General features: G+C 48.2%; 1 protein-coding gene and 1 non-coding gene across 2 annotated transcripts in view; one reads left to right on the top strand and one right to left on the bottom strand.

Annotated features, from left to right (window-relative positions):
• The window catches only part of LRP6 (LDL receptor related protein 6), a 119,444-nt gene extending 106,402 nt beyond the window's left edge, over positions 1–13,042 (bottom strand). The window contains exon 1 of the mRNA XM_056862965.1: positions 12,977–13,042. Coding sequence (XP_056718943.1) covers positions 12,977–13,031 — 55 coding nt within the window. The 5' untranslated portion in view covers positions 13,032–13,042. The remainder of the gene's footprint in view (positions 1–12,976) is intronic.
• TRNAP-GGG (transfer RNA proline (anticodon GGG)) lies at positions 5,947–6,018 on the top strand. The gene has a single exon. It is a non-coding gene; the product is annotated as a tRNA-Pro (tRNA).
• Positions 13,043–14,301: the final 1,259 nt, after the last annotated feature.

The raw sequence follows: 14,301 nt of genomic DNA on the forward strand, positions 1-14,301 counted from the left end.
ATGAGAAGACAAGAGTCACTGGAAAAGACAATTATGCTAGGAAAAGTTGAAGGCGGCAGGAAAAGAGGAAGACCCAATAAGATGGATTGACTCTATGGGGGTTACCGCATTATGTATTCCCAGCGATGCATTAAGAGTTTGAAAATGATATAAAAAACATCGCTTCAAAAGGGTTTTTGGATGCCACAGCTAAAAAATGGTTGGAAGACGTCTTCACAGCTAAAGGGGCCAAACAAAGTGCGAACAGTATTTTTTATAACAGTTTCAAACTTTTAAAACATCGGTGGGAATACATAGAAAGTGCGAACAGTATTTTTTATAACATTTTCAAACTCTTAATACATCGTTGGGAAAATATAATGCGGTAACCCCCATTATAAAGGAAGCCATGGCAAGACCTCAATTTGCAAGACCTGAGCAAGGCTATTAAAGATAGGACGTTTTGGAGGACATTGATTCATAAGGTTGTCATGCATTTGAAGCGACTTGACGGCACTTAACACACACATAACTGTTAGTGGGCATTTTAGATTTTGTGGATAGTTTAGACTGGGAAACATACTGGATTGGTGATACTACACAGTCTCTTGGAAAAGTGTGACTTCCTATCATACAGAATGCACTGCAACCGGGGTGGGTGGGAAGGCTGCTTAACAGTGTCTCTGCCAAGGAGAGTTACACCCTTCTAAGCCCACTGATTTCAAAGGACGTTTTTCCCCTCTGTCAAGTCACGTGTAATTCTGTTCAGTATTGCATTGCCAACTGGTCAGTTGTGATCTCAGACTTTGCCTAGTGGTTTAGCTTGGGGTGGGGGTGAAAAGCCAGCCTCTTGCCTTTTAAAGTTTGAAACAGTGGGTGTATATACATGGGAGTTTTTCCTGAGGTTTTTTGCTCGTTGGACCCACACTTTCTTGGTGGGAATCTATGCACCAGCAGTCTCCAAGCTCAAACCAAGTCCACACCCCTTTAAATGCTGCTTTGTAATTGCCTTACTTTGTAAAGCTTACTGTGACAGAACCCCCAAAAATATCCCCCTCAATTGCTGCATAAAAAAGGATTTTCAAAACAAAAAACGGAGCAATCTGAAAGGGGGGGTCCAAGTCTTGGTTTTAAAAAGCCTTTCTTCTGCTCAGAAAAGAGCTCTGAGGAAACGGGAAGCATTTGAATCCCCGCCTCTTTACACGCTGCTTTGTAATTGGCTGTGAGAGAAACCAAACTTGCATGTCCCACGCTTTGCCTTACACAAGGGGATTTCACCCAGGCTGAGCTAAGAGGAGAGGGAAGAATCGGGTTAACAGAGGAATGGGAAGTCCTGGGATTTGTGCGGACTGGGTCATCTCTAATGGACGGAAAACTCATGCATAACTCCAAGGAACAACTGAGACAGACCGAGGGTAAACGTGCGTTAAAGTACCCATGCATAAATGACCAGTGATCCAGTACTACATGTGAAGAGATATAATGCCAAGAGGTGTAAAAAGTGAAAGTAATTATTTTCTTTAGTCTATATTATTTATTGTCAATTGAATAGTAATCAATATACAAGTTCATATATACTGCTATCTTTCTTAGGATGGCTAGTTGGAAATTTAGTGTCATTTGCTTTTATGTATAACCTTTTTGGGGGTGTCATCTTACCTTCAAAGTCATCTTCCTTTTGCATAAATACAGTATATAACTGCATAATCATCAATATGGGCTTGAATACACCAGACGTTTTTACTGACAAAAGGGATTTTCATCAGCAGAGCACAACCTTCTCATCTCTCCCCTCCCAAGGCCTCCCAAAATGCCCCCCCCCCCCAAATGCTATTCCTGGGAGATTACTGCCAGGAACAGCAAGAGGGGGGAGCTGGAGATCAGAATGTTTTAGAAGGCACAATGTTGAGAGCACCTCAATGCTAACTGAAAGGAAAAGGGAGAGAAAGGGAGAAAACTGGATGGCTCAAGTTTCTGAAACCTTAGACGGGAGAGATTTTGTATGAGGGAAATGTGATTTCTACACACTCGCTCCTCCTGCCCCAACTTCCTCTCATGTACACTCACCAATGCCCATGAGGATAATGAAAGTACCTGTACTGAGTCAGGCACAAAGGAGAGGTTTCTGCATACCTCCAGAAAACATTTTAGAAAAAATCCTTCAATTTTTTAAAAAAAATGTTACACACATACGCTACAATATACTGCCATGAAATGCTGGCAGGACAGTGGAAGTACAAACAAAACTGTGAGCTGGATCCACTGTCAACTGGAAACCTATGAGAACCAATTCACACAACTAGTTGTCACGGCTCCTATGTGGGGCCTCAAAATGAGACTAAGCAGAGTCCTAAGCAGAGCCATGCTCTTCTAAGCGGACCAAAGTCAATGGGCTAAGGGCAGCCACAGCAGGATGGTACTAACCCCTGCTGCTCTCGCCAGTTGTTGCCAATATACAGGCCTACCTCATTTTATTGTGCTTCTCTTTATTGCGCTTTGCAGATATTGCGTTTTCAAGCAAGTCCATGGGGCAATTTTTCCAACAGGCATGTGTCTCTGTGTCACATTTCGGTAAATCTTGCAATATTTCAAACTTTTTCATTATTATTACAGCATATTTTTTAGACACAATGCTATTGCACATTTAATCGACTACAGGATAGTGTAACCATAACTTTTTTATGCACCGGGAAACCAAAAAATCCATGTGACTTGCTTCTTTGCTTTATTGTGGTGGTCCGGAACCGAACCTGCAATATCTCCGGGGTATGCTTGTACTATGTTCTATATACTAGCTCTGGGAGTATATAGCTCTGTGGTGAGAGAAACGTAGCTAGGTAGGGAAATATTTTTCAGTGCTCTTTACTCTGACTTTTTATATGGGAAAGGGGAAGATGACAGACAGACAGGCAGATGGCATGACTACTAATGGCTTCATTGATTTCAGGGGCAGTAGAAGGAAATCTTGAACCCGGGATAAAGAGTACCCACCACTGCCTACAACCCAAAACAGGACCATTGTTCTCAACAGTGTAGGATTGGAAATTTCCTCTTTCCACTCACCTCTGCCCTTCAAGAAGAAGAGTTGGTTTTTACATGCCGACTTTCTCTACCACTTAAGGAAAAATCAAACCGGCTTACAATCACCTTCCCCTCCCCACAACCGACACCCTGTGAGGTAGGTGGGGCTGAGAGATCTCTAAGAGAACTGTGACTAGCCCATGGTCAACCAGCTGGCTTCATGTGTAGGAGTGGGGAAACAAAATCCAGTTCACCAGATTAGCGTCCGCCACTCATGTGGAGGAGAGGGGAATCAAACCCATTTCTCCAGATCAGAGTCCACCACTCCAAACCACCGCTCTTAACCACCACACCACGCTGGCTCCCCAACTCTACACTGCAGACCAAACAAGCTGCAAAACAGCACCAAAACTCGAGCTTGTGTGTTTACTCAGAAGCAAGTACCAATTCGTTCAAGGGGATTTCCTCCTAGGCATGAGATCTTCAGCTGCACAGAGAAATGGGGAGAGGGGAGAACCACTCGGATGATTCCTCATCGTTCAGCCACTCGAAGCTTCTAGGTGCCAAAGTAGACATTACTGAAATAATAAGAGGGAAATAACTTCCCCAGCAACCTGACTTGGATAGCCCAGGCTAGCCCTCATCAAATCTCGGAAATTAAGTTGGGTCGGCCCTGGTTAATGCTTGGATAGGGGACCACCAAGGAGTACTGGAGTTGCTACACAGAACCAGGTGATGGTAAACAACCCCTGAATATCTCTTGCCTTGAAAACGCTACAGGGTCGTCCTAAGTTGGCTGTGACGACAGCAACAACAACATCCCCAGCTATTTTATCTGAAATACATTGCATTTCGATTTTGCATAAGTGATTATATATATCGAGACTGCAATCCTTGGTAATGGAGTTTCACCCAGGCAACACCTTGCCCCAAGGAGCTTAAGCTCAAGTCTTCAACAATGCCAGAAGGAAAAAAAAGTTAAGGGACAAAGGTGAGGAAATGCAGTTCATACCTGCCTGGGCTTTGTTTTGATTAGGAATGGCGCCTGAGGGCATAAGGCAAAGGGAGGAATGGTAGGAAGAAAGAGGCACAGCAGGAGAGAGTTCCAAGCCAAAAGGCCAGCAAAGGGTCAGTCCAAACAGGGATCTTTTGGATGGCTAGGAGAACCAGTACTCAGGGAACGAAGGTCACAGACAAAGATAAAATGGGAAATAAGGGCAAAAAGATATGATGCTCTACAGCCGTTGAGAGTTTTAAAGGTCTCTCTCTCTGTGTGTGTGTGTTAAGTGCCGTCAAGTCGCTTCCGACTCATTGGCGACCCTATGAATCAAAGTCCTCCAAAATGTCCTATCTTTGACAGCCTTGCTCAGATCTTGCAAATTGAGGGCTGTGACTTCCTTTATTGAGTCCATCCATCTCTTGTTGGGTCGTCCTCTTTTCCTACTGCCCTCAACCTTTCCTAGCATGACTGTCTTTTCCAGTGACTCTGTACTGGGATGCATACAGAGTCAAGATCTAGAGCAGTGGTTCCCAAACGTTTCGGGCCACCGCCCCCTTGGTTCCACAAACTCAACCCCAGCGCCCCCTACCCTATCCAAAACACAATTGTAGGGGTCCACCTCTAGCACACACCCCGCTGCCCCCTTGCCTCTTAGTGCCCCCCTAGGTAATCCCGCCGCTCCCCAGGGGGTGGTACTGCCCACTTTGGGAACAACTGATCTAGAGTCTAGTCTAGATTCTAGACACAGCCACTAAGCAAGCTTGAAACAGTTTTCACCAGCAAGCCATACGGATGAACAGATTAAGAATAAAGGTAAAGGTCCCCTGTGCAAGCACCAGGTCATTACTGACCCGTGGGGTGACGTCACATCCCAACATTTACTAGGCAGACTTTTGTTTATGGGGTGGTTTGCCAGTACCTTCCCCAGTCGTCTTCCCTTTACCCCCAGCAAGCTGGGTATTCATTTCATTGACCTCGGAACGATGGAAGGCTGAGTCAACCTTGAACCGGCTACCTGAAACCAACTTCCGTTGAGATCGAACTCAGGTAGTGAGTAGAGCTTGGACTGCAGTACTGCAGCTTACCACTCTGCGCCACGGGGCTCCTGGATTAAGAATAGCCTTACTGTAACACAGAAACCCTTTCTGTATTCTGGCCTGGCATGTCCCCCTCATTCAAAAACAGTCAACAGCACCAGATTAAGTTGGCCATCTTTCAAACAGCAAAAATTTCGAGGGCATGCTGAAAGATTCACTGTACACAGTGGTGGGAAAATTTTTTCAACACAATGCAAATTTCCAGCTTCAAGTTGGCAGCACGAGGGAGAGGGTCAGTTCCACCAGCTGTGATTATGCAGCATGGAATTCTGAATGAAAGTTTCTTTTCTAATAATGGCAAACACGACTTCTTTTGAATTGCAACTTTAGCCGAAACAGAAATGGCAGCATATTCCACTTAGTTTTAAATTGAGTTCGCAGTAATGCCACTTTATCAGCTCCCCGCCACATTAAGCTCTGCCACAAATGCTATAATCCTTTCTTAAGGCTTTACTAAAATTGTTTCAGCAAAAGACTGATTGTTCAACATGCTGAAAGGAGAACAGGATAAATACTATGGTATTAAGAGTACACACCAAATCTGAAATGAAAAAAAAAAAGGTTACAACTGAAGAATGAAAGGGAAACGTGGCATAAACAGATACCAATTTGGTTGTATCCCATAATATTTTGTTCCCACTGAGGTTCTCACAAACATTTCCACAACTCCAGCACCAGTCAACAGAAGCACCCACCAACTGTTCTGGATGCTCTTCTTTCCAGTCCACTGGAGGTAGACAATTCTGCCATCTACCTGCACTGGGTATCCTCAGACCGATCACTACCAAAGCAGAAATGCTTCAGAGGTCAAAGCCCAATTGCGCACTGAGCTTACTTAATTCAATCAGGGGGGCCATGGCTCAGTGGTAGAGCATCTGCTTGGGGTGCAGAAGGTCCCAGGTTCAATTCCTGGCATCTCCAGTTAAAGGGACTAGGCAAGAAAGTGATGTAAAAGACCTCTACCTGAGACCCTGGAGAGCCGCTGCCAGTCTGAATAGACAATACTGGCTTTGAAGGACCGAAGGTCTGATTCAGTATAAGGCAGCTTCACATGTTCAGGTGGTGTAAAAACAATGAAACACAAAAAAATAGGAGATGGCCTTTCAAACAGCAGCAATTTTTATGCATAATGCGCTAATGAGGAAAAAAGAGAGAACTATTTGGCATACAAAACATACGCCTCTAATTTTAATTCAGAAAAAAGTGTATCAACTATCAGAAGTTTGGGAAACTTGGACTGAATCAAGGATTTGCCGAGTGCAGAACTCTGGAGATGAGCCAAAAAACTATAAATGTCCTTTTCTCAAATGTGGCCCTGTATCCTGCTAGCTTTTGATGCCAAGCTAAAAAAACTGATCTGTAAAGCAGAGGGATTCACACATATCAAGTGCACTCACATAGCACTAACCCTTTTCAAGGTGTAGCTTGCTTTTTTTAGAGCAAACCTGCTCATACGGTTGTGCTAAGTGTACAGAAGGAAATGGCTGATCTTGCGGGAAAACTTATTTATGCTCTCGGTGGCAAACACAAAGAATAGCAGGAAGGTGTTGTGTTGGGCAGAGAGCAGGGAATGAGGAATTTCAGGACGGAAACCAGAGCCCTGATCCTGAAAGCACAAAATGATCAGCAAGAAGTCATGTTAAGCTTTATTTCTGATCAACAGAACCCAAAACCATACACAAAGCCTCTATTATGAAAAAATTAAAATCTTGACAACAGGTCTACAAGGGCTTGCCAGGATAAACAATGCCATTCGAAGCAGAGTTACACCCTGCTCAGGCTACTGACTTTGATACTTAGAAAGGTGTTACTATGCTCTGGATGACACTGTAAAGCTCCATTTACAAGACAGCCAACACCAGTAGAGGCCTAAAGTGAAGCAATACAGCTTTTTTCTAAGTTCTTCACTAAAACCCATTTTAAAAAGGTAAAGGTAGTCCCCTGTGCAAGTACCGGGTCATTACTGACAGATGGGGTGAAGTCACATCCTGAGGTTTACTAGGCAGACTATGTTTACGGGGTGGTTTGCCATTGCCTTCCCTAGTCATCTTCCCTTTACCCCCAGCAAGCCGGGTACTCATTTTACCGACCTCGGAAGGATGGAAGGCCGAGTCAACCTTGAGCAGGCTACCACTGTTAATTTCAGAAGAAATAGAAACAGTTTCCTCTATTTGAAAATGCGATATCTGATATATTATTATATTTGTTTCAACATATTATAATAACTCATGTTTAACCATTTTGCTGCTATAGCCTTCAGGGTTCCTTGGTCTTGTTTTGACCAAAATGATTAGGGGACTAGTGCAACTGTCCTACGGGGAGCGGTTAAGACGCTTAGGGCTGTTTAGCTTGGAAAGAAGGCGGCTAGGGCAGACATGATAGAGGTCTATAAAATTATGCATGGTTTGGAGAGAGTGGACAGGGAGATGTTTTTCTCCCTCTCCCATAATACTAGAACACGGGGTCATCTGCTAAAGCCGGAGGGTGAGAAATTCAAAACAGATACAAGGAAGTATTTTTTCACACAACGCAAAATTAAATTGTGGAACTCCCTGCCCCAGGATGTGGTGATGGCTGCCAGCTTGGAGGGCTTTAAGAGGGGAGTGGACACATTCATGGAGGAGAGGGGTATTCATGGCTGTTAGTTAGAATGGATACTAGTCATGCTGCATACCTATTCTCTCTAGTATCAGAGGAGCATGCCTATTATTTTGGGTGCGGTGGAACACAGGCAGGATGGTGCTGCTGTAGTCGTCTTGTTTGTGGGCTTCCTAGAGGCACCTGGTTGGCCACTGTGTGAACAGACTGCTGGACTTGATGGACCTTGGTCTGATCCAGAAGGGCCTTTCTTATGTTCAAAATAAAAAACTATGCTAATACCTGCTTCCTGCCTTTTTCCTCTTCCACTGGTCATCCAACAGGGGCTCAAACACAGAAATTGTAGGCTACTATTTTTAGAAGAGTTGGTTTTTACATGCCAACTTTCTCTCCCACTTAAGGAAGAATCAAAGCGGCTTACAATCACCTTCCCTTCCCCACAACAGACACCTTGTGAGGAAGGTGAGACTGAGAGAGCTCCAAGAGAGCTGTGACTAGCCCAAGGTCACTCAGCTGGCTTCATGTGTAGGAGTGGGGAAACCAACCTAGTTCACCAGTTTAGCGTCTGCCATTCATGTGGAGGAGTGGGGAATCAAATTCGGTTCTCCAGATTAGAGTCAACCATTCCAAACCACTACACCATGCTGGCTTTTAAGACATTTTAGGCCTAGGACTATTGCCTAATTATTTTTCAACGCAGCTATATGCTCCCCCCATAAAGTATTTACATCTGAGAGTCGTTTATACAGACTGCATTTTCAGTTTCTTCCCAACCTGACTCTGCAATCACAGCTGCACAGCTCATAGCAATAATGCCACACTGGGATGTTCCATAAATATTTTATAGTCCCTTGATGCCGGCTTTGCGTGAGCAACATATTTAAAGGGGAGAAAAGGTGAAGACTACCAACTCTCCAGTGTCTGGTCATGATTTCCAGCTGTGAAAATTACAATGTTTGGGCAAATTTCATCCTCCACCCCACCCTTGCCTATTGAAACTCCTCATAATGAGGAAACTCCCTAAAGGATATTGCAGAAGTTGTTGAAGAAGGATTGCCTTATATTAATTGCTGTGGGGCTTCGGGGGGTGAGGGAGAAGGGAATAATGGAATTCCCTTTTCTTTAGCCCCATTCTATTAAGACTGTGATAGGACAGCTAAGATTTTTTTTTGAACTGCACATCTTTTTACACACAAAGCCTTAAGTGTACTCCTGGAATTATAAAGCATGCAGCAAGCAGGGATTGGAAAACATGTTGTATTATCACACATCAGAGCACTGGCATTGGCTATGGCTCTCAGGGCAACCACAGATTTGTTTCTAGGCGATGTGAAACATGTCTCAGTCAAGCCTGAGTCCACTGCTTCTTAAGAAAGTGCAGTAAATTCTGCCAACTGCCAGCCAATGGACTCGTTGTACCCTTGGACTTCCTCTTCTGTTTACAAACTACCTAGCTGATTTACAGCTTGATCTTGTGTCTAGGTACATTTACCTGAACGCTATTCCCTCGCTGCCTAATAGAACTTGCTTCCAAGAAACTGTGCAAAGGAAGACAAAGAATCTTGTGGCACCCTGGACATTAAAGGGTGCTTTCACACATGCAGAATGCACTTTCAATCCACTTTCAATGCACTTTGCAGATGGATTTTACTGTGTGAAATGGCAAGATCCACTTACAAACGATCGTTAAAGTGCATTGAAAGTGGATTATTCAGGATGTGTGAAAGCACCCTAAGAGACGGAGTGTGGCACAAACTTTCAACTCACTTCATCCAACAGGCTGCTGACCGTGGATGATGCCACAATAACTCTTTTAAATGTCACAAAATTCTTCTTTCCTTTTGCTGAAATAAACTAATGTGACTTTCCCCATGGAACTTATACAATGGCTGGGGTCCCAAGGATAAACGTAGTGGCGCTTGTGTCCAAGTAAACACACATAGGATTGGGCTGTTGGTTGGTAAGGTAGAAGACACTAGGTGACTAGGTGAGGCTTGCGTGAGAGAATGACTAACCCAGAACTCTGAAAAATGTAATCTCACATGCAGTCTGAAGTCCATTCCACCCCAGCACTGCGCCACACCACTCCGAAGCACAGCGACCACATTCACGCCAGTCCCAACCATTTTGCCAGTGGTTTTAACAGTGATGTAGAGCTCTCTTGCCCTCACTACAAAGCCAGACTCGCTGTAATATGCTGTTTAGATGCCAAGCACATGTGTGCTGCTTACTACAAAAGAATGAACTATCATGCTTGTTTCAGAGTTAAACTGCTCCGATTTCTTATCCCTACCTGAACACACACAGAGATGAAATGAAAATTGTGTACAGTTCTGGAAAGCGCATTGCCGAACAGGGAAAAGAAAGCGAACCCGGAGGTGATGAGGGTCTCCAATGAGTTCTGTTGTGCTAGCTCCACTGAAATCAAGGGGTGGCACACAAGAGCACAGTGTTTTCCTGCACAGTTCCCATTCACTTCGATGGGATGTGCAGGGCAACAACTTGCAGGCTTGTACATAATTTCCACCCATTTCAAAAGGGCCAGCAAGAGAGAACAGTTGTTTTCTGGTGCAGTTGCTAGGGTTGCCAGCTCCGGGTTGGGAAATACCTGGAGATGGGGGGGGGGGTTGGAGGCTGAGGAGGGTGGGGTTTGGGGAGGGGAGGGACTTCAATGCCATAGAGTCCAATTGCCAAAGCGGCCATTTTCTCCAGGGGAACTGATCTGTCGCCTGGAGATCAGTTGCAAGAGCAAGAGATCTCCAGCCACTACATGGAGGTTGGCAACCCTAGCAGCTGCCCTTAATTCTAGCGAGAGTTGCACAGTAAAACTTCCCAGTGGATTATTTCCAATTTTTCTGTTTTTCTTTTTATGCAGAATGGCACTAAGATGGAAGGAGAAATAAAAATTGAAGACTACTGATAATCCAACCATCTTTAGAAACTTTTTCCCTACAAAGGTGGTAGAAGCTCAGTGAAAATTCACAGAAATATGGAAGTGCAGCATGAAATTTAAATTAAGAAGAAGAGAATTTGTGCCTACTGATTTTTATACTCTTGCTAGACCTGTGACTTAAATCAGGTTTTTTGGTTATGGGCGATGCAACAGAGCTCTGTTAGATTTTATGTAAGGGGAAAAAATTACCCCAAGGATTACTTTTCATATTGAACGCCAGAGATCCAGTTAATTCAGCCTTCCTTTCACAAGTGAAGCATTTAGAGTTACATCACATATTTAAAACATGTATACTATTTCCAAGATGATGCAATATGGCAAACAGATGCCTAAACTTGGGATGGGAGAACAATTTTTCCCTCCCTACAGGACCGATAAACTTCCTTTCCAAAGTTTCCTCTCAACCAGTTCAATTTTCCTAAGCTTCCATCAAAACAAGCTAATATTGGCAGAAAAACCTGAAGAAGAAGGGGGGGAAAGTTAGGCAGGATTCCTTCTCACGCAAATACAAGCAACATTCTTCTCCTTCCTCGGCAGTGAAAGAGGATAGCTGCGAGATTGATGCGAACAAAGATTTCTCCCAAACAGCATTTGGAACAGCCACAGAAAGCCAGTATCTGAAGCCAAGCCCTCTCCGCTCACCACAGATACAGGAAGTGAAGGGAGGGGGAGGGACAAGGAAGAAATCAAACCTTGAATAAACAGACCATTATATTCCTGCTCTCCCCGCCCCCACGGTGCAAATAAATAACCACCTATGCCAACCAGGACTCTAGAACTGAACATAAACTTTTCTTGGAGGTCCTGGAATCCCCTTGCAGCCTTTTCTTCTCCAAACTGAGCTCACACGGTGCATAAGACGTTAACATTTCATAAACTGTACAGACTTCGGCTTGCGCGCGTGCGGACACAGTAAGTCCAATATCGCCCCTTTCTCCCCAAGTGCACAGAAAAAATATTGCCTGCCTGCTGTGCTCAGCCCACAGCAATATGCGTTTCCACCCAAGAAGAGAAAATGCGAATTTACTTCTGGCTACTATCAGGATGCACACGGCGACCCCTTTGGGGGGTTTTCACGGCAAGAGACTAAGAGAGGTGGTTTGCCAGTGCCTTCCTCCGCACAGCAACCCTGGTGTTCCTTGGGGGTGTCCCATCCAAATACTAACTAGGGCTGACCCTGCTTAGCTTGAGATCTGCCGAGATCAGGCTAGCCTGGGCCATCCAGGTCAGGGCAGCCGACTTATGGCGACCCCTTTTTGCGGGTTTTCAAGGCAAGAGACTAACAGAGGTGGTTTGCCAGTGCCTTCCTCTGCACAGCAACCCTGCTGTTCCTTGGTGGCCTCCCATCCAAATACTAACCAGGGCCGACCCTGCTTAGCTTCTGAGATCTGCCGAGATCCGGCTAGCCTGGGCCATCCAGGTCAGGGCCCGATCAAACTTACTTGCAGGTAAAAAGGCTCAGGAGTCTCACCTTGTTTAGGCCCCATTTCTAAAGCGAATGCAGCCTGTGACATTCCTTCCCTCCCCCTCCCCGGTCTTCCCAGGGAATAAACTAAACTGGGCTCAGTGGGACTTGCCCCCGAGTAAACACGCCTGTCCTGACCTGGATGGCCCAGGCTAGCCTGATCTGGTCCGATCTCAGAAGCTAAGCAGGGTCAGCCCTGGTTAGTATTTGGATGGGAGACCACCAAGGAAGAGCAGGGTTGCTGTGCAGAGGAAGGCACTGGCAAATCACCTCTGTTAGTCTCTTGCCATGAAAACCCCAAAAAGGGGTCGCCATAAGTCGGCTGCGACTTGACGGCCCTTCACACACACACACACAAACACGCACAGATCTCCAGCTCAAGCCGAGCCCTTTCCGCTCAACCGCGTTGACTCAAGCAACCCCCACCGGTTCCAACGGGGTCGGAACCGCGAGGAAACGCGGGGAGGGGGTTTCCAGCCGGGATCCCAAGGGAGCTCCCGGGGAAGCCAGTCCCGGCGACCCCAAGCGGGCTCACTCCGAGGAAAGGGGCTGCGCTCCGGCGAGCGCCGAGAAACATTCCTGGCGTGTCCACCCCCCGGGGCCAAATCCCCCCAAACGGGGTTCGAGCCCCCCTCCCCAAGAAAAAACGCCCCCCCCCAATGCACGCAGGCCCCTTCCCCGCTGCAAGCCGCGGCGCCGGAAAGCCCCCTCCCCAGCCGCGCCGGGCCCCGGCTGGCCGGCTGTGCCAAAACCCTGGCGGCCGGACGACCTCGGGGAGTGGGCAGCTCTTCCGGCGAGCAGGCAGGCAGGCAGGGGCTCGGCCCCCTCGCCGCGGCCCCCTCCGCCCCCCCCCCGGGCCTCACCTCTCGCCAGGGCGCACAACCCGCAGACCAGGAGGCTCCTGAGGACGGCGCCCATCTTCCCTCCCGGCGCGCTCGCCTCAGGGGCGCGCGGGGCAGGGGCGGCAGCGCCTGGGACGCCCTCTCATCCTTTCGGGGGGTCTGGGGGAGGGAGGGCAGCCCGACAAGCCCCCCGGCGGCGAGAGGGGGGCGCCCCCCCCCTCGGCTCCTTCAGGGCGCCCGGGCGGCCGGCGGCTCCTGGCGCGGGCAGGGCGCGCGAGGCGGGCGAGCGCGCTGCTCCATGGCCGCCGCCTCAGTGCAAAAGGCGGCCGCTGGCGAGGCGAGGCGAGCCTCCTCTCCAAGCCCTTCCTCCTCCTCCTCCTCCTCCTCCTCCGCTTTGGACGGCTGAGCCAGAGCAGAGGCGCAGCAACAGCAGCCGCCGCTGCGCATCGCCTCCCTCCTTCGCAGCTGCTTCGCCTCTCCGGCAGGATCCCCCAATGCAATCAAGGGGCGGCGGGGATGGGGATGGGGAGGAGGATGGAGGAGGAGGAGGAGGATGGGGAGGGGGGGAGTCTCTCTGGCTCTGCCTCTGATTGCACGGGGGCTCCCTCCGCCCAGGGGAAGGGCTCCGCCCGGCCACGCCGGGGCTTCCAGCCCGCCGGGGCCCCTCCGGGAAGGGCCGGCGCGCGGCTGCCCTTGACGCGCGCGCCCCTCCGCCCTGGGGAAGGGGCGACCCGGCCGCATTCCACAGGGACTCCTTTGCCTCGCTCCCTTTTTTTTGGGGAGGGGGGGCAAAGCGGTGAGGTCCTCGGCTGCGGCGCGCGCCGGACCTGGGAGTGTCGGAACTACTTTCGGGGACGCGCGCCGCACAAAGGAGGCGGCGGCGGCCTCCAGGTGAGCGCGGCCTGGGATCCGGGCAGGGGGAGGGCGGGGAGGGGGGAAGCCACCGCCGAGGGAGCCTTTCGCCGCGGCTGCGGGGGGGCTCTTCGCCGCAGGAGGCGGCCCAGCTGGCCGGAGCGCAGGGGACCAGCCCCTCTGCAGAAGCCCCTGGACGCAGGAAGCTGCCTTCCACTGAAATCACACCGTCGGTCCATCAAAGTCGGTATTAGCACATCATCTTGATACTTACAGGGCAATGATTAGCACATGACTTTCGCAGGACAATGACTCAGCTCAAACCCAACCCCTTTCTGACTATATATTGCTCTTCCTACACCCTTGACACTGAGAGACCCTGTCCTTCAGCGTGACTCCTCTGAAGATGCCGGCCACGGCTGCTGGCGAAACGTCAGGAAAGAAAATTCCAAGACCGCGGTCACACTGCCTGGATCACCTACAAGAACCAAAGT

The sequence above is a fragment of the Euleptes europaea genome, chromosome 17 (assembly GCF_029931775.1).
Source record: "Euleptes europaea isolate rEulEur1 chromosome 17, rEulEur1.hap1, whole genome shotgun sequence".
In the NCBI taxonomy this organism is placed as follows: Eukaryota; Metazoa; Chordata; class Lepidosauria; order Squamata; family Sphaerodactylidae; genus Euleptes; species Euleptes europaea.